Consider the following 20,530-nt stretch of genomic DNA (forward strand, 5'->3'; position numbering starts at 1 on the left):
AAAATAGCGAAGTACGAGTAAAATACTACATGGCCGGACCGCAAGTAAAATACGATATATATATGATGACGTACTAGATATCTACACATGCGTAGAAGAACTCCTGGATTGGAGTAGGGAGATTTAGATCCTTCCCACGATGTTGGAATGTCCATGCAGCATGTTTGTTATTGCGCGATATTTTCATCTATACACATGCGCAGTTTGTTTGTTTGTTCGTAATTACAATTACTGCGCATGTCTATTCATAAAATAAATTCTCCTCAGTCCGGCGCGTGTACATTTACAGATAACGCGATTTACAACTACTCGCCTGTACAATTTAATAAGCCTCCTAACGAAAAACTCGTTTTAATTTATTCGAGTGACGCGAAAAAACATCGCTGATGGCAAGTACTGTAACGCTACATCGCTGTCATTTATTATAGGCTGGCGAAGACGGCGGCGAAGCCGTTGTGATTACGTCCGTCCGATATTGATTAGGCCTACACTTTAATAATTGTATAAACAAACAACCACATTTCATACATTTCTAGCCTTCTTTGAACTTTAAAGTAAGTTGTGTTATTAGCCGATTTTGGAGGTCGACTTATATTCAGGTCATACCAAAATCAACGATATTCGGCGCTAGTTCCGTTTCGCACCTGTCGTTTATTTCGACTCAAAATTGGTTAAGTAACTTTATCGTGAGTACCACACCTTAGAATTAGGCCTCAAAAATATTTTTACAAAGGAGATCACACAAAAAGTAAAAAATAAATCCTTTAAATTGATGAATTTACAGACGTGTTTCTCGCACATCGGTTCGTGAATTTCGCATACTCAATGTTCAATGTTGTTGTTTCTATGGAGCGCCAAAAGAGCAATCATAATAGAGGGCTAAAAACTCAATAAATTGCGTATATTTAATGCATTTATTGGTGAAAATTACGTTCAATTTTATCATATTCTGTCAATGTCAATGCAACAAAAATATTACTGTTGATACTGTACATGGTTTTTGCAGGAACTTTTAGGAATGAAAATCGACAAATTCATCATCATATTACATGTACTGTAGGGGTATACCTGATCTAAATAATATTCCTCTTAGTCTTACTATAGTCTTAGGTCTAGGGTTGGTTGCTATTTGAAAACAGCAAATTATTAGCAGTAAAATGTTACAGCATTTTTATTGACAAAATATATTAAAATTAAACGTGTATTTCAATAATAAATGCATTAAAAGAAGACGCATTCCACTGAGTTTTTAACCATCTATTGTTGTTTGCTCTTTTGGCGCTCCATAGAAACGAAAATATTGAACTTCGAGTATGCTAAATTCGCGAACGGTATGCGAGAAACATGTCTGTAAAATCATCAATATAAGGATTTATTAGTTAGTTTTTATGTGATTCTTCTTCATAAAAGTACTTATGAGGCCCAATTTTAAGGTGTGGTATTCACAATAAGTTGCTTAACAATTTGGAGTCAAAAGGAAGTCGAAATAAAAACAGGTGCGAAACGGAACTAGCGCCCGATATTCTAGGTCAAAGTTGGGGGTCGACTTATACTTGGGGTCGACCTATACTCCGGAAAATACGGTAAGCATTTTAGTCCATATAGTCCAGTCCCTAAGGGGAGAAAAAGGGGTGGGATGTTACCAGACTGGATACAAATTTTTCAATATAGCAGTTTGGTAGAGTATAGTGTGGAGATGCCAAAACAAAGTTACTGGAAATCTGATTTGACCTCTGTGACCTCTGACCTCAATTTTTATATTTTTCTATTATATAACTAAAAATCGCCATACCTTGACAACGCATGGACATTTTACATTAATTTTTTTTTCAAAATGCTTGGAAGATATATATTTATATTCGCTATAATGAAAAAAATTGTACAAAAATGGCCGCAAAGGCTTTATTTTTCAGTTTGACCTTTGACCTTGATTGCCTAATATCTCAATAACACGCAATTTCAGAGATTTGAGAATGGGCCCAAAATGTTAAGAAAATAAATCTAATATTTAGTCTAATAGAAACTTTTTTCAAAAAATTACCATAAATTAAGCTTTCTTGACCCTTGACCTAAAATGTTTGAATATGTCAATATCTCGGTAACTATTTTTCCTAAAAAGTTCAGTTTGGTGTCAAATTGTTTAGAATATACACATTTATATTTGCTCTAACAAAATATTTTGTCAGAATTCAATTGGAAATGTCATTTTGAGCTATGACCCATCCGTTTTGCATATATTTAGCAATTAATAATCTATAAAAAGAGATCGAGAGAGGGGAGGGGGTTGGGGTGGATGGAGAGACACATTTTTTTTACATGTTACACAAATGTTAAACTCTGTCTGCACTATAACATTTTTATGCGACACAAAAATGTGATGTGCCCATATATGGACACGATGAATGACATATCACTACCATATTTGGGCACATCACACCTTTTTTGTTAAACTAGTTTATAGTGTAGACAAACATGTAAAAAATATGTGTCTCTCCATCATCCCAACCACCTCCCCCTCTCTCGCTTTTCCAATGCTACTGCATGCATCTATACACATCAAAATGGCCGGAATTGTACTGGAAAGTTTTTAGCTACATTTGAAAATAAGTCCCAGAGGATGGGTGTATTGTAATGTTATCAGAATTATGGCAATTGTTTGTAATGGGAAAGTTTTAAAACTACATTTGAAATATTTGCTTATAATATCACATGCTATTAAAGATATACTTATTTTCCCCCTGACAAAAGCATTTGACAAATATTTTTGTTGAATATGCAATTTTAATGTCACACATAATAGTTTCACCAAAAATTGGATTGAAAAAAATGATATAGTGCATACCCAAAAAAACTGTAATTCAAAGCAAAAAATAGGCTGGAAGTCAATGTGATTTTGGTTAAATTAACTGTTTATTGTGTCTTTAAAGTGATATTTACTCTATTTTTTAGATTAGCTCTTTGATTAAACACCTCTTCCAATGCAGTGAAGATCTTAAGTGTCGCCTTGTCTTACTAATCTTCCTTAACTTCTCTTTGAACGATCGTAATCAATATTTGTTGAGGTATAATATTTCCCTCAAATGCTTTCTGATAATCTCTAAATCAAAGATTTGGTGATATTCATTTTCTTTTTATTTTAGTTGATTGACAAACTGTATAAGATGGTCCTACAAAGCCATATATATTGGTTTATTTACTTCTAGTTGGTCTCTGATTTTGTTTTTTGATTACTTTTGTAAATTATTTGTGTACATGTGATAATGTTCGTTTGGTCGGTAATGGTTGATGTCAGTTTTGTCATGTTTTTGTTGATTAAAGTATAATTATCATTGCTTCTCTTCATTTCTTCTGGTTTCAAAGATGTTGTTGTATAGTGTTATGAGCTGGATGTGTTATTGCCTGATCAAGCCAAGATGGTAATTTTGACTGCTCACTGGTTTGATTTCCTTTTATATTCCACTAAAGTATGTTCTTGAAAAGAAATCAGCTTTGTAATTAATTTGTCTTTGATCCTTTTCAGATTTCTAATATTTTAAACATATGTTTTTCTTTTCTTCGCTTTTTCCTCACTGTTTCAAACATTTTATTTTTTCAGCATACTTCACGCAATGAATTGATAATTAGGTCATATGTTTTATGAGTATCAAATCGCATTGGTTAATTCTTCTTTTCTTTCTTTAAGATCTTGATTTTCTTTTTTTTTTTAATGTTATTTAACTTTAAGTTTATCTAATTTTTTGTTGATATTAAGTGTTGCTCTTACGGTGTAGGCCTACCATGCGATGGAATTTTATATATTGAAATTAAATTAAACATAAAGTTTTAAGAAAATTGTAAAAGGCTAAATAGGATATTGAAGGTAGTTCTGGTCCATTAAATCTATATTTTAGGTATATTATTATAAGTATGACACACGCACGCTTTACAGTATATCCTGGTTATACCTCAAACTGGCATTTCCAGTAAAAATATGATAACATCTTCTATTAGAGCTAATATAAATTCTGAACATTTTGACACCAAGTTGAACTTTTTATGACATTTGGTTACAGAGATACAGACATATTTAAACATTAAAGGTCAAAGGTCAGTAAATGACATTTCCTGTGAATTAGGAAGAACATGTTTAATTAGAGTATATATAAATATGTATGCTCTTAACAATTTGAAACAAATTTCAAGAAATTTTGACCAGTAGTTATTGAGATATAGTAAGCCGAGGTCAAAGGTCAAAACATTGAGAAATTACATTTCCGGTTGTTTTTTTTGAAAAAAGTTCTATTAGAGCGAATATAAATATGTACCCTCTGATCTATTTGACACCAATATTATTTCAATTGTCAAACCCGTTGCGGAGATATAGATGTTTAAGATAGAAATATAAAAATTGAGGTCAGAGGTCACAGAGGTCAAATCAGATTTCCAGTAACTTTGTTTTGGTATCTCCATATCATGTTCTATCAACATGCCAAAGGGCACACGTGTATCCACTATGGTAACATCATTTCCCCTTAGGGACCGGACTAATATGTTGTTCAATCTACTAAACGAGCTTGTGTTTTAACTGACAGTAAACCGTGCGTGCAGGCTTTTGGAAAGCTTTGTCGGGGTGAATTTTCCGTGAGCCCCAGAGTATCAACTTTCCTGTCCTCTGCTAGCCGATACCAGGTTTCCGTTCGACACCTAGCTGGTTCCGCGAATGTTCCCTCAGACTTTGCAAGCCGCAATGCTCCTGAATGCATTGATGCCAATTGCCAGGTATGTTCCTTTGTTCAGCGCTCTGAGGAATCAGTTGTACTCAGAATCGCTTCACACGATTTCATCACAGGTCAATCCAAGTTGCCCTTCACAAGTAGTATAGGTCCGCATGGCTTTCACTACAATCTGAATGCCCTGATTTACGTAGGGTACACGCCCACTTAATCCAAGGTACGCGTCCTTCTAAAAAGGTTACCGATAAGAGAGATGTCAAACGCTACCTCGCTGTCGCATCACTTAGCAAAGACAACCTTCTCGTGTCTCTCGTTCATGAGCCACTTGCTCCTCCACGAGAAAGAATTATTGTTCCACGCCCGTTTTTGCATGGCCTGCTTACTGCCATACACATCCGATTAGACCACCCGACTTGTCACCAACTCAAACAAATGGCACATCGATATTTTTATGCCCTCGACATGGATAAATCGATCGAAGTCACCACCTCATCTTGCCACCAATGCGCCACCCTTCGCCGAATTCCTAAGGCCTCTATCGATCAGTCGGCTGGCGACCCACCGGAAACTGTGGGTGTTACGTTCGCTGCAGATGTCATGAAGCGCAATCGTCAATTCATTCTGATTGTGAGAGAAGCGGTAACGTCATTCACAGTCGCTTGTTTTCTTGACAACGAACAGCGTAACTCACTTCGTGACGCTCTTATCCGAATGTGCGTTGAGCTCCGTCCCCTTGATGGTCCCCACGCCATTATCCGTGCCGACGGGGCACCCGGATTCCAAGCACTTGTTAATGACTCATTACTCAAGCAGGAACGCATCTGTATTGAAATAGGCCGACTTAAAAATGTTAATAAAAATCCAATTGCCGAGAAGGCTATTCAAGAACTGGAAGATGAACTACTTCGTTTGGATCCTGACGCTGGTTTTATCTCGCCTATTGCACTCGCTCGTGCAACCGCACAACTCAACTCACGCATTCGCTCCCGTGGTTTATCCGCTCGTGAGATGTGGACCAAGCGTGACCAGTTTTTCCACGAACAGATCCCACTCTCTGACCTCAAGCTTATCCGCGAACAGCACTCATCACGCACCTCTAATCACAAATACAGTCGAATTTCAAAAGCTCCCACTCGTGAACTTGCTCCTGCAACTCTTGTGGAGGTGGGTGATCTCGTATACCTGTATGCAGATCTTAACAGTCTAACGCTCGTAAGAGATACCTTGTCGTATCTGTTGATGGTACATGGTGTTGCGTTCGCAAGTTCAGTGGAACCCAGTTACGAAACACATCGTACCGTGTTAAGCGATCCGAATGCTTTAAAGTTCCTAGCTCTATACTTGCTCCTAGTACACTTACCTCACGAAAGTACCAGAGTGAGGGATCGGACAATGAGGATAATACATTTGGACCTACCGTGGTTGCCCCAGTTCAGCCTGTCATTCCTGTTGAGATATCTTCTCCGCTTGTCGACGGTGCCACAAACACCGTCCTTGAAGATGTTCATGATAATGATCCGCCCTACAACCAGATTCGCGATGAACCAACTTCCCAGTCTTGTTCAAGACCTCAACGCTCTCACCACCTACCAAACCGATTTGCTGAATTTATTATGGACTAGTGGTTTTACGATCTTGCACGTTATTTTATTTTTTAACAAGTTTCACTCTGAATAACATTTTATTTTTTGCTTTGATTTTGTGATGCCGGTTACCATATGTTTTGCTTTTCTCCTGTATTGCTTTAAAGGATATTGTTTTAGATTAAAACTGATTAAGAAAGAAGAAGAAAGAAAAGTAGTCACGCCAGTGCGCCCTCATGGGCTGGAGTTGTTCGTGCGTTGTTGCTTTGATTTCCATGTTGTTGTATTGAGTTATTGACTGTTATTAAAATACATTATTCGCAATACATCGGTCTATGTGTGATCTGTAGAGTTGTGGCATATAAACATCAACCTTATTGGCGCAGAATATAGTTATTTGTTTATCCACCTCAACCCCCTCCCCTACCATGAATGACCTCCCCTACCATGAATGAATAATCCAATTAGAAATGTAATTCAATTAATGTTCAACGATAACTAGACTCAATACTGTAATTTTTGTTTTGAATTTTAATCATTTTTAACCGTTAAACAATAAGAATATACAGACATGTTTAGCATTATTATAAGAGTCAAAAGTGTATCATAAATAGAGTAAAAAAAAATCATTATATATATTTTGAAATATTCTGAAAAATATTAATATTGCCTTCATTTTTCCTGTATAAATACTTATAAGTAGAAATAATATAGGTTTGATGTTACTCATAATTGTGTACAATCACCCATCCTGTATTTTATGAGGCTTCTAATTCATGTTGTACAGACATGTTTAGCATTATTATAAGAGTCAAAAGTGTATCATAAATAGAGTAAAAAAAATCATTATATATATTTTGAAATATTCTGAAAAATATTAATATTGCCTTCATTTTTCCTGTATAAATACTTATAAGTAGAAATAATATAGGTTTGATGTTACTCATAATTGTGTACAATCACCCATCCTGTATTTTATGAGGCTTCTAATTCATGTATTGTAATTCAGGTAGTCCGGGACCAGCAACACAAAATTCAAATAATGGAAATGAACGAAGTGAAATGTCTGGGCCACTTGCAATAGGTACCAATCCTGAAGGTAAGTCTGACCGTCAAAACACATGATTGTCTTTTCAGAATTGCTTCTTCTTTTTTACAAATTGTTTAAAGGTTTGCGAAATCACTATGTTGATATCAAGTTTTCGTTATAAAATCATTATATATATTTTGAAATTTTCTGAAAAATATTAATATTGTCTTCATTTTCCTATATACCGGTAAATGTTGTATGTGTATAAATATGCGAAATCACTATATGTTGATATCAAGTTTTCGTTATAAAATCATTATATATATTTTGAACTATTCTGAAAAATATTAATATTGTCTTCATTTTCCTATATAAATGTTGTATGTGTATAAATAGCAATACAGTCTCAACGTTTGGTATTTCTAGTTACAGTAGGCCTACTCATAATTGTATACAAATAATATAACTCATTCTGTACTTTATGAGGTTTAACATAGAAACTGTATTATAATTCAGAGGCAGGAGGTATGACTATCTCAGAACGGGAAGCAGATGCCAGCGCTAATTCAGAAAGTATGTCTGAAGCTGTTCCTATTGTAAATACTTTGGAAATGGAAAACATTTGAATAATATTATTTTTAGTACTGTATATTCTTTATTATTAGTTACTATAATCCGGGAGACTGTGGAATTGGTCTCAACCCTGCAATAGCAAACATATTAGTATTAACATGTAATCTTGCCATAATATATTGCTATATATTATTATATATGTTCTTAAAGCTTTGTTCCCACCAGAGTCTCAGAGACGCAACACAAGGACGTAAGCACAGCATGAGTGATGTGACCAATCACAAGCGATGGATTATGCGAACTGTTGGTCAATTCACTCGCGTTGCCTTGCGTCTCTGGTGGGAGCTTAAAGCTCAGTAAGCATGAACTTTATATATAATATTTCTAAAGTAATCACAAAAAACATGTATTAGTTTGATTACTGATGTTACTATATATGGTGAATCCCTAGAAAATTTAAAAAAAAATGTGGTGGATAATTTTTGATACAGTGTTAGTTTTGTTAAAAATTCCCCTCTATTTACAACATTTGTGTACAAAAGAATAGGAATTTTACTGTGTCATTTGAATACAGATAAGAAAGTGCTTAATCAAAAAAAAAAGATTACGATTGATAATTTAATTGAAATGTATGATCAATATGATAATTTATGTACACTCTCCTATCAACACTTTTTTTGCTTTTGACGGCCATTTAAAGCCTTTAATATTTTTGCTAATGCTATCATGATACTTGAACATTTGATATGGAATTTGTATGTAATTTCTGCCTTTAAAATATATACTGTATACATGCATTTGTTGTATTGGAAAGCTTAGAATAATGTTTATCAAATTAATAATTGATGGTTTTTGGAGTTTATAAATTTAACTATTTAATTTAATACTTAAATACTTTGTACTCTTTGCTCTCTTTTATGCCATTATTATCAAAATAAATGTTGAAGAATCAGAAACGTTTTTTTTTTTTATTTAAATAAATTCTAATAATGGAAGGAGACAAGCAGAAAAGGTTAGTTGCCCGAAAGCTCTGCCAATTTTTCTGGCTGTTCTACTCTTTTTGATTGAGGCAGGTTTTGCTTATTTATTTGTATCTCCATTGATTGAGATCCAGCCACTGATATCCACAGCATTGTCATTTTTTCATTAATTTGCCTTTGATATATTACTAGAAACGTAGATTAAAACATTCACAGTAAAATTCTTGTCATTTTGATACCCCATACGTATGGACGCATGCATTAACAAATACATCTTTTTGATAGTGTAGACAGAGCTTTAACCGTAAATCCCTTCTTTATATTGATGTAACAGAGTTTTTAGGAAAATGCCACTAAGTGGTTCAGTCACTTATTGAAGTGGTCTTCTGGGGGATTATACCAATCAACATCCTCATTATCATCAGTGACATCATCAACGTCATGAAATGCTATACTATCTTCAAAATCCTCCTCCGCTTCATTATAACTAGCTGAAATTGGATTCGTTTTCCTATCTTTATGTTTTTTCTTTTTCCTTTGAAGAACTTTAAATTGTTCAAAACTTTTATTGATATCCGTGCATGCTTGTGATTCACTTACATCTGTAATATTACTCGATTTCTTTTTATATTTTTCTATTTCTTGATTTATCTTCCCCAAGTCCATATTTAGAAAATTAAGAGACTGTTGCGAGTGAACCTGAATCGGAGGCATGTCTTCAACAGCTGGTAGCTGATGGTAGTCAATGTCTTCAGAATCTGCTGGTCCCATGTCGGCTTTATCAAGCAGTCTTTCTACCTCTGCTATATTGGCACTGGCCTTATCACGTGTAAATACCATAATTGGGGTTCTGTTTAATATTCTTAGCGTCGCCAGCATGTGTCTATGTAGAAAATAATGAATTTTAAACAATATATAAAGAAGTTTATTTTACAATATTTCATTTACCTGTTGATATCATACTTATCATATAATATAATAATATCCTATCTAATGTATTATATTAAATAGGATATAATGCCATTTTTGACAGATACGGTTATTGGCAATAGCAACTGTGGATGTAATTTATCTTTCTGTAGACAAGGGGGACCATGCGTGTGCCGATAAGTTAATAGTTAGTGTGGTGCTATCGGCACAGTCAATCATGCATCAAATTCACTATTTTCTATCAGTATGGCCAAATCGTGACAGTAAGCCGAAAATAGATAGAAATAAGATAGAAAATAGTAAATGACATGCATGGTTGACTGTACAGTGCTGATAGCCACTTCTATTCTTGGCTAGTACAATATTTTTATCTCTGGTAGAGTTCACTGTACAAACGTACCTAATGGTAAACGCATATTTATCCAGTACTTCTTGCACCTTATCATCACTTTCAACATTACCTGATGCTTGCCAGTAAACATGACAAGTTCGCAAATCTCCAGCCAACCTAACCTGTTCACAAAAAAAAATTAAACATCGAAACAGAATGAACTACAGTTCTGTCTTATACAGTATTTTCTGATTTTTCTGGTGAGGTAATTGAAAATAGAAGGTGAAAATGAAAATTTGGCTATATTTTTAATATAATACATTTCGGTTGATATTTTTTCGCAAAAAACGGCATGTAGTTTTAGCTTGGTTGCCATGTACTTGCTTGGATGTAGTGTTAAGTTGATAAAACACTATTGCTATTAAAATCTGATGGGTGCTGCTGACAAGAAAACTAACCAATGGAATCCCCAGCCTTTAAGGTTGATGTCAGATTTAAATATGTATTAAAAAATACAAATTCAACAAATTCAGTAGTGTATTAAAAAAATAATTAAAAAAATTCAGTAGGCCATTTTAATGTTACATCATTTTTACAAAAGTGAATAACGTTATTAAAACTACAAAATGGCCTATTCAAAGTTTGATTTTATTCATATTTTTGTTCAAGTTTTGGGAAACAATACAAGATTTTGTATTGCTAAAATAAAAATATTTACTCCAAGTATCTGGACATTTAACCTCCCTAATTCTTCACTGATCATATCAGAATTGATGAAATCACTGACGTGCTGAAACAAGTTGTCATTCAAGCACCGAAGTCTGATGTTATCTTCGGGTTGTATCTGGCCGGACTTCCTAGATGTTGTCTTGTTAGTCTAATGGGCGCCAAAAGCACAAATAATTATTAATTTTAAGTATAATTCCTTTTAAATATTTATTATTGATTGAGGCCGGATATTTTTAAAATCAAAAATGGCAAAAGGTTTATCAGACATCGTTTCATACTATGCTATTTATATAATGGATAAAGGCATTGTACAGTAGTAGGTATAGTAGTAAGTAGCATTTACATGACCATACTGTTCTGTACTTTCGGCCAGAAAAAAGTTAAATAATCCCATGTTTTTATAGAAATTAACCTAAAATACAGATCAATAGACTTATAGTTAACAACAACAACACGTCAGACCGACATACCGATTTAGTAAACTGTGTAGGATTGTTCACATCAAAATAAAATTGTTTCCTAAAAAGATAAGATCAACAATTATGCTACAATCATTTTTACTGTATATGTTTTTTTAATAATCAAAACATTGCACACACATCATGACCTGTAATGTATGCAGCTAGACTCCTTTCTTATCGTCACCTCAAATGAATTAAGGATGTCCAGCAGACAAGAGGCAGATCCCGACACAGCAGGCGAAGAGAAACTGACACTGGTCAGGACAGCCTACTAGTAGGCCTAGCTAGGGCCTAGCTAGTTAGGCCATTTTGGCCTGGCCTAACTAGCTAGAGAAATTAAGTTGCAATCCATTATGATAGGCCTACCTTTTCTTTACAAGAAGCCTGGTCATTTTTTCGAATTGTGATCTCTTCATTAGCAATGGATAAATTGAAAAACATCTTGGTATTTGTTGGGTAAATAATAATGTATTCGATTGTAAAAGTCTCATTACATGATGAACCATGGGCGCAGCCATTTTGAAATATAATCGAGTTCAAAAGTTCAGGAATCGTCTACTTATTTTATAACGAATATTACCTTTAAAAATGTCCTCAATTTAAGTATTATTATTGTCAAATAAATTCAAATAACAAAGTTGATAACGAAATAATACACTATATATTATAAAAGAGAAATATTAAAATATCTTATATTCATTATCATAAATATTCTTTTTGTTATGATAGTTTTATCATTTATAAATGGTATATGCCGAAAATAAGAGCGAAGTCGATGTTTCAAAGAATCATAGTTGCCATTTCTGGCATTATTATGCTTTCTGGCATTTTTTGGAGGCTCACGGCATCTGGCATAATGCCGCGGCATTATTTAGCCGTTTTTAGCATAATCTGGCATAATTTCGTGTTTTTAAACAAACAAAAAATAATATATCACAGAACAATCTGGGATTAGTCTTGGATCTCGTACATATCATCTCGTACATTATCATCTCGTACATATCATCTCGTACATATCATCTCGTACATATCATCTCGTACATATCATCTCGTACATATCATCTCGTACAATATACAACAGTGCACTGTCACTACTACTACCGAGTGTGCGATAAGCAGCTCAAGAAACCAAGGTCTAGGATTGACCAATTAGGTTGCTCCATTTGAGAGATCATGCTGCTTATTGGATCCCCAGATGATGTAATCAATTGGACGAAAACATTGTGAACAAAGGTTTTTTTTTTCAATTACACAATTGCAGTAAGTATCCATCATTATCACTTGGAACCATTTAATGAACTGAATTTGGGTTGGGTCAATCGGCTCAATTACAGTGATTTAGTTTACTTGTTTATGTTATGTAAATATTTAAAAGGAACGAATAAAAAATAAAATCGAATAGTCCACTACAAAGTAAAACTGTTTCGTTCGCTCTTTTCAGCCGAAAATAAGTAGTTAACAGTAGAAATTTAATTTTTTTTTTTTACATGGATATACCCAGTGGATCGTACACTACATGATTCAATCACTTTTATGTTGGTTCGGTGGGGTTTGCTATGTTTTTTTTTAGGTTTGCAAGGGTTTGCTGGGGTTTAGCAATAACCTGTTTTTTCCGCCAAATTGGACGCCATATTGGATTCTGGCATGATGATGTCATTGTTATCGACTCGATTTATCAACTACTATGAGAAGTAGTTATTAAAGTAAGCCTCAGCAAATTTTAATCATCATAACACAACTCCAAGTAAAAAAAACGTGAATTTGTTTTCCCTATCCCCTGGTTGGAGAGACACACCTTACCGGTGACAGCGTTTTGTTTAATGCTTTTGTCTTTCCTCGGCCTCGTGTCTTGTTTTTCATATATATATATATATATATATATGTCTACGAAACAAATTTGTAGTGATTAAAACAATGAAGTAACCAAGTTTTCTGCTGTTATTTTATTTATTTATGCTCTACCTTGGTATTGAGCACTCTATCCAAACGGTCTGAAAATTTCAACCTGAGTATATATATTTCTATGTTTTTTTTTGTATTGCCGAAATGAATAAAATAAAATAAAAAAATATATATAGGTATTTGTGTGTGTTAATAGGCATATTGTGTGTGTTATATAGGCCAAAATTTGAAAGTGCCGTAAAAATTTTTCCCCAAGACCCTGGGATGGGGATTTTTTTCTGACATTCTATATGGTATACTCTATCAGAAAAAAAAGAAAACAATTTTCCTATACTTTTTCCCCGCAAAATTTGTACTGCACCAAGGCTAGAGAACTGTCAAAACACTACTTTCTAGGTGTTTTATGTGGTTTTCTTTTCAGCTGGAAATTCTTTAAAGTCATTGATTGATAACATTTATTTTTAAATATGCAATAGGACTGTAAAGTGTGTCAGGTACTATGAATACTAACACTTTAGTGGTCCCAATGCACCATATGTACCAACTCCCAACATCCCTCCCTCTATGGCTTAATTTTTAACATTTTGTGCTGAAGTAGGCTTTTTTTGTATAACTGTATACACGTGCTTGTGATGAAACAAGATGTCTCAGTCCAATCTTTTTACGTTTGGCTTTAAAACCAGTGACGGTAACGTTGACTGCCTATTAATTAGGTTATGTCTTCTAATTGGCATTATGTCTAGATAGAGCCATAAAAATGTGTAGGCATATATTTCACAATGAAGTAGTCACAGGATAGGGACGGCTAGGTTATATTAGGTAGACACGGTAACAAGGCCTCGTCATTAGGACAGGGTGGGCTCATGGACACAAAATAATCAACAGAAATTTACAACAGTAGGCCTATCTAAAGCAAAACTAATTTACTATGTGCTGTCCCACATTCCAACTTAATTTGGTTATCACACCATTTATTAAGGATTAACAAAACTGTGAAGTAAATTCTAAATTTTAGAAAATGTGCGAGCAGATCATACGACTAAGGCTGAAAGTTCTAAAAAAAAGAAAACCAAAAAAACATCTGTGGCATCAGGAGTACGAAGCCCAGGACCCAGTGAGTTTTGTTTTAATATTTACCCTTGTATAAGTATATATAAATATATATTGAACATTAAGCTAATATATAGTCCTGATCACGCAATTCGGTGTCGCTTCGACTATAACAGAGTTCTCAATACAGTATTTGTTTATTACATAAGAGTGTTTTGTCTGTCTGTCTTACTCTTATATGCCTAACAAGATTCACATTTGTTAAACAGGTCGGACAATTGGATCTACAAAAAAACAGAAGTGGTGGCGGAAATATGGAAGAAAAACGAGTACGTATGGTCTTGTATGGTTTTCAAATACTGTTTTTAAAAATTACGTCATTTTCATTGGTTTGTTAAAATTTGTTTGCCAGTTGTAGCAAAAACAATACATGAATGTTTGGACTTGGTTACATGCAGAATATCTCACAATCCACCCGGAGATGGAAGTTGTCAGTTTCATGCGATTATATCACAATTAGATCAGGAGTGGCCAGGAACACATTTACAGTTGAGAAGATCTGCTGTGCAGTACATAAAAAAACAGGTTAGTAATATAGAACATCACTTTCTTTATTATTGGTTTTGTTAAATAAATTAAACTTATTTTCTGTAACTAGACATTGCTAACATGATTGGTTACTTTATTTGGTTAGTGCTTTAAAGATAGTGCCTACAAGACAAAATTACTAATGGTCCATAATTCGAAGTCTATACCTGATTTCGCAAGAAAGATGTCCAAAGTAGGGACATATGGTGACGAGTTTACCCTGTCTGCTTGTGCAAAAGTGTTGAATACAGATATAATCTGTTTAAAATATGACGATGTTAATCGAAAAGGATTTTCTGTGAGATATTATCAGGAAGGACATAAGACACACGAAGACCCAATCATGCTTGCTTTACATAGAAAGCATTACTATGTCATAGGTACGTTTTAAACAATTAGTCAAAATAGTTTTCTATAGCTAAGTTTGAACGTAATGAACGAAATTAATATAACAGGTGAGTGCATTGCCCATGAACACAATTCTCATTTTCTGTTTGAATTTTAGAATAATTGGACCTTGCTTCCAATCCCTACTGTGCTTTCTCAAAAAAAAAAGAGAAACTATTTGCGTTCTTAGAAGTATCATTATAAAATAATCTTCTAACTGCTGCACATTTTTCCCTCTTTTTAGAACCAACAGATGATACAACTTCAAGTACTATCCTAATTGACGAGCCAGGTAGGCCATACTTGTGTAATATGGAAATACTGTAGTATGTGTTGGTAAACACATTATATTATTATATTAAACAATTTATCTAGCCACGTTGTATATATTATATTTATTTTCCAGAGCCAGATAATGATCATGGGAGTGATGAAGACAACATCCTTATTGATGATCAAGGTAGGCATAATTCGTTTTAATAAAAGTATGTGATGTATAAAATCATATTTCATAGTTAATGTAACAAACCATTTGCACTAGCCATGTTGTCTACATTGAATTTTATTTTCCAGAGCCAGATAATGATCATGAAAGTGATGAAGAAAACATCCTTATTGATGATCAAGGTAAACATAATTCATTGTAATTAAAGTAGGCCTATGTGTTGTATAAAATCATATTTCGTAGTATGTAACAAACCATTTTAATAGCCATGTTGTATGCATTGAATTTTATTTTCCAGGGCCAGATTATGATCATGAAGGGGATGAAGACAACATCCTTATTGATGATCAAGGTAGGCATAATTCGTTTTAATAAAAGTATGTGATGTATAAAATCATATTTCATAGTTAATGTAACAAACCATTTGCACTAGCCATGTTGTCTACATTGAATTTTATTTTCCAGAGCCAGATAATGATCATGAAAGTGATGAAGAAAACATCCTTATTGATGATCAAGGTAAACATAATTCATTGTAATTAAAGTAGGCCTATGTGTTGTATAAAATCATATTTCGTAGTATGTAACAAACCATTTTAATAGCCATGTTGTATGCATTGGATTTTATTTTCCAGGGCCAGATTATGATCATGAAGGGGATGAAGACAACATCCTTATTGATGATCAAGGTAGGCATAATTCGTTTTAATAAAAGTATGTGATGTATAAAATCACATTTCATAGTTAATGTAACCAACCATTTGAATATAGCCATGTTGTATGCATTGAAGTTTATTTTCCAGAGCCAGATTATGATCATGAAGGGGATGAAGAAAATATAATTATTGGAGATCAAGGTAAGCATAATTTGTTTTAATTAAAGTATCCAATGTATAAAATCATATTTCATAGTTAATGTAACCAACCATTTGAATAGCCATGTTGTCTACATTGAATTTTATTTTCCAGAGCCAGATTATGATCATGAAAGTGATGAAGACAAAATCCTTACTGATGATCAAGGTAAACATAATTCGTTTTAATTAAAGTATGCAATGTAAAAATCATATTTCATAGTTAATGTAACCAACCATTTGAATAGCCATGTTGTCTACATTGAATTTTATTTTCCAGAGCCAGATTATGATCATGAAAGTGATGAAGACAACATTCTTATTGATGATCAAGGTAAACATAATTCGTTTTAATTAACGTATGTGTTGTATAAAATCATAGTATATAACAAACCATTTGCACTAGCCATGTTGTATACATTATATTTTGTTTTCCAGAGCCAGATATTGATCATGAAAATGATGAAGAAAACATCCTTATTGATGATCAAGGTAAACATTATTTACTTGATGTTTGATTAAAAACATAATTTTTGTTTGTAAACAAATTATATGCTTGTATTAAACAATTTAAACAACCATGTTGTATATATTATGCTTTATTCCAGAGCCAGACAATAATCATGAAAGTGATGAAGACAACATCCTAATTGATGGTAGGCATACATTTTTTAAAATTAATTAATTTTAGCAACTTTTATTTTAACTACAACAAGCATTTCCTTTCTTGGTGACGCCACTATTTTTTGGGAAATAAATGTTATTTTGATTGATTGATTGAACAATAATAATAATTTCAATGTTATATAGAGCTAAGGTGTTTATTAAAATATAAAATGTGTATAATAGTTTTTCCATAATTGGCAAACGCCTATTTTTAATCAACAGATCATAGAGAAACAGATAATGAAGATGAAGAAACCATTCAACAATCTAGTAAGCATATCCAGCCAGTTGTTTTGATTTATTCATTATCATCATGTATTTTCCGAATTTATGGTTGTAGGCCCCATTTTTTTAGATTTTTTTAAAAAACATTATTAGCTATGTGCTATTGCTTTTGTGCATTTTATATACCGTAATAAATATCATTTTATTGTGAAGACGTTCACTATCATGTCTTATTTTATAATTCAGTCTTACATTTTAAACAATCTAAATTTTCCGTATCTTGCTTGATCACGCTGTGATGTTTAGACGCATAATGATTAAACATTGCAATAGTCTGGCAACTTAATGGCCGTTTTAGTTTTAACAATATCACAACAATCTATCTATATTAGCATCAATATTTTACAGTGACCTCTTAAGCCTAAACAAATGAACGAAGACAACATTTGTAAGAAAAACTTTTTCTTTCATTAGGAAAAGAGTATAACCAAAGCTATCGACTTGATTGGGAACGTAAGAGGTGGGCCATAGGATGGTTGACGAAAGGTTCAGAAAATAACACTGCCTTCTGCAAATGGTGTAGAAAAACGTTTCGGTCAAAGCTCTCGATTATAAGGCAGCATTCAAAATCCAGAGTGCATTCTACTGCAGCAAAGGCAACAAGAAGTATTCCGAAGCAAGGCATCGCACACTTTTACGGCAAAGCTGTTGTTGTTGAAGCGGAACTTAACTTAGTTGCTTTAATAGCAAGGAGGAATATTCCTTTTTTATTTTTAGACCATTTAATTCCAACACTACAAGAAATTATCAAGGACTCAAAAGTAATTACGAATATTAAATGTGGCCGTACAAAAGGAACATATCTTTTAACCGAATGTCTAGCGCCATATGCACATAAACAGCTTGTTGGAAAGTTGAAAAAATCAAAAGGTAATGTACCGCAACATTTAATCATCTCAACATTGTATTGTAAACTATTATTGAACTATTATTATTTGGGGTATGATCCTCACTATTTAATATGCTCTATTATGTTTAAGGTTTCTCTATCCTGTGCGACAAAGCCACCGATATGACAACAGAACAGACGTTTTGCGTCAGTGTTAGATTCTTTGACGAGGAAGACAAAAGAGTGGTAACTGCATTCTATCGTCTCCTAAAGGTTGGGGTAAGTGATGGAAATGCTGCTGGGTTGTTTGCTCTACTTCAAAAGACGTTGGAAGAAGATGGCTTAACATGGAAGTCGGTGATTGGGTATGCCTCAGATGGAGAAAATCTAATGCAAGGCGACCTCAACTCTGTACTAACCAGAGTCAAAGAGGCATCACCCACAATATTTGTCCTTAAATGTTTCTGCCATTCCTTTCATTTGGTGACAAGTCACGCATGTGAACATCTTTCAAAAAGTGCGGAGCAACTTGTGCACGATGTCTACAATTATTTCAAAAACTCTTCAAAGAGGTACGTCTACTAACACAATGTAGTTTATGTGTAGTTTATGTGTAGTCCTTGATTTATCTTGAGTGAAAGTGTATACTAATGTGAATTTGAAGATACATTGCACCTTCTAAATATTACAATTTGCTTCAAACCAGTAATATGAATTCTATTTATATGTTTTTAAGGAAACTGAGATTTGAAGAGTTGCAGCGAGAGTTTAGTGTTCAACCTCATAAACTTCTAAAGCCTTGTCAAACGAGATGGCTTTCACTTGCAACTTGTGTACAAAGAGTCCTTGAGCAGTGGAAAGTTTTGTATGAATTTTTTGATGCAGAAGCCCATCAACCAATATCGAAGCGCAACCCAAGTGCAGTGAAAATCTACCAAGTGATGAAAGAAAAACATGTGAAAGCTACCTTAGAGTTTCTACACTATGTTCTTCCTGACTTCACCATATTAAATAAAATGTTACAATCGGATGAATTTAAACTGCACAAGTAAGTCTTGGTAATTTGCCGATTAACCCTTTTTTATTTGCTTAATTGTTTGTTTACAGTATAAACTATATATTATGGAGGCTGAACTTATGCATATAAAATGTCACGCCTGTTTTTCTAATAATGTCCAAGATATATTTAAGCGACGTATGTTCGTAAAACAGTTGTGAAATCAGTTCATTTTTCATTTTACAGACTACTTCCTGAAGCAAGGAGAATTGTACAGTCTCTATGTGCAAATTTTATGCAAGAAGAATATATTGACGACACAATTAACAAACTTCCCGATATCACCAATGAAGCCAAGTGGAAGATTGTAAGTGAAGTATATGCTGGGGAGGAAGCTGCCGTCATCTCCAGGTCTATGGTACCGCATGAAAGGGAGTCTTTCCTCAAACGATGTCGGCAGTGGTACATAGAAGCTGTAAATCAGATAGGGAAAAGAATAAATTTCGATGACCAGATTCTACGTAACCTGGTTTCCCTTGACCCTCGGAAGTTAAAGAACAACCAGTCTACTATTTCTGCTGGCAATGCACTGGCCCACAGATTCAGCCACATGGTAACCAGCAAAAGCATGATAGATAGGCAGTGGCGTTCTTTGTACTTTAACAGAGAATTCCTGAAAAAGGCTCCACAGGGAATTACAGCCTTTTGGTTACATGTTTCTGAGGAAGACAGTTACAAGAGCTTGGGGGAATTTGCATGTCAGTTACTAGCACTACCCCATAGTACAGCAACTGTAGAACGAGTTTTTTCAAAGGTTAGCCTTAACAAGACAAAATGTCGGAACCGACTTGGTCTTGTAACCCTTGAAGCAGTCCTGACAACATCCCAATGTTTCAAAGGCAATTTCGTATCTGACCCTACACTATTTGAATTGTACAGCAAAGCATTTTATTCGTACAAGGCAAGGTTTTCTGATTGTGACCGGGAACGATATGAAAACGAAGACCAAGAACAACCACTTTTAGATGTGTAGGCTAAAGTAATATGTAAATGTTGGTACAGTATATTGCTCTGTACCATTAACCGACTGCGACATTAATAATCACTTGGAAACAGAAAGGTAGAAAATTGGAATAAAAACAATACTAGGTCCTATCCTTAATAGGTAACGCTTTTTTGTAAATAAAAGCTTTGGAGA

General features: G+C 33.9%; 2 protein-coding genes and 3 long non-coding RNA genes across 5 annotated transcripts; 4 read left to right on the forward strand and 1 right to left on the reverse strand.

The window, feature by feature from the left end:
* Nucleotides 1-8,744: 8,744 nt before the first annotated feature.
* LOC140056056 (putative ribosome-binding factor A, mitochondrial) lies at nt 8,745-11,833 on the reverse strand. The gene is made up of 5 exons (XM_072101290.1): nt 11,696-11,833; nt 11,339-11,387; nt 10,858-11,016; nt 10,209-10,321; nt 8,745-9,761 (listed from the first exon to the last, which is right to left on the reverse strand). The coding sequence occupies exons 1-5, from the start codon at nt 11,818-11,820 to the stop codon at nt 9,245-9,247; spliced, it is 963 nt and encodes a 320-aa protein (XP_071957391.1). The 5' UTR covers nt 11,821-11,833; the 3' UTR covers nt 8,745-9,244.
* Nucleotides 11,834-14,550: 2,717 nt separating this feature from the next.
* On the forward strand, nt 14,551-15,000 carry LOC140057317 (uncharacterized). The gene is made up of 3 exons (XR_011846911.1): nt 14,551-14,610; nt 14,694-14,866; nt 14,976-15,000. It is a non-coding gene; the product is annotated as an uncharacterized lncRNA (long non-coding RNA).
* A 513-nt stretch (nt 15,001-15,513) lies between these two features.
* Nucleotides 15,514-16,053, forward strand: LOC140057230 (uncharacterized). The gene is made up of 4 exons (XR_011846891.1): nt 15,514-15,548; nt 15,663-15,716; nt 15,830-15,883; nt 16,000-16,053. It is a non-coding gene; the product is annotated as an uncharacterized lncRNA (long non-coding RNA).
* Nucleotides 16,054-16,515: 462 nt separating this feature from the next.
* Nucleotides 16,516-17,493, forward strand: LOC140056945 (uncharacterized). The gene is made up of 6 exons (XR_011846847.1): nt 16,516-16,558; nt 16,671-16,724; nt 16,836-16,889; nt 16,994-17,047; nt 17,164-17,211; nt 17,444-17,493. It is a non-coding gene; the product is annotated as an uncharacterized lncRNA (long non-coding RNA).
* Nucleotides 17,494-19,136: 1,643 nt separating this feature from the next.
* On the forward strand, nt 19,137-20,414 carry LOC140057312 (uncharacterized). The gene is made up of 2 exons (XM_072102922.1): nt 19,137-19,383; nt 19,579-20,414. Exons 1-2 carry the CDS (start codon nt 19,277-19,279, stop codon nt 20,363-20,365), a joined length of 894 nt encoding a protein of 297 aa, XP_071959023.1. The 5' UTR covers nt 19,137-19,276; the 3' UTR covers nt 20,366-20,414.
* The last annotated feature ends 116 nt before the right edge of the window (nt 20,415-20,530 follow it).

Source organism: Antedon mediterranea, chromosome 8 (genome assembly GCF_964355755.1).
Source record: "Antedon mediterranea chromosome 8, ecAntMedi1.1, whole genome shotgun sequence".
Taxonomy (NCBI): domain Eukaryota; kingdom Metazoa; phylum Echinodermata; class Crinoidea; order Comatulida; family Antedonidae; genus Antedon; species Antedon mediterranea.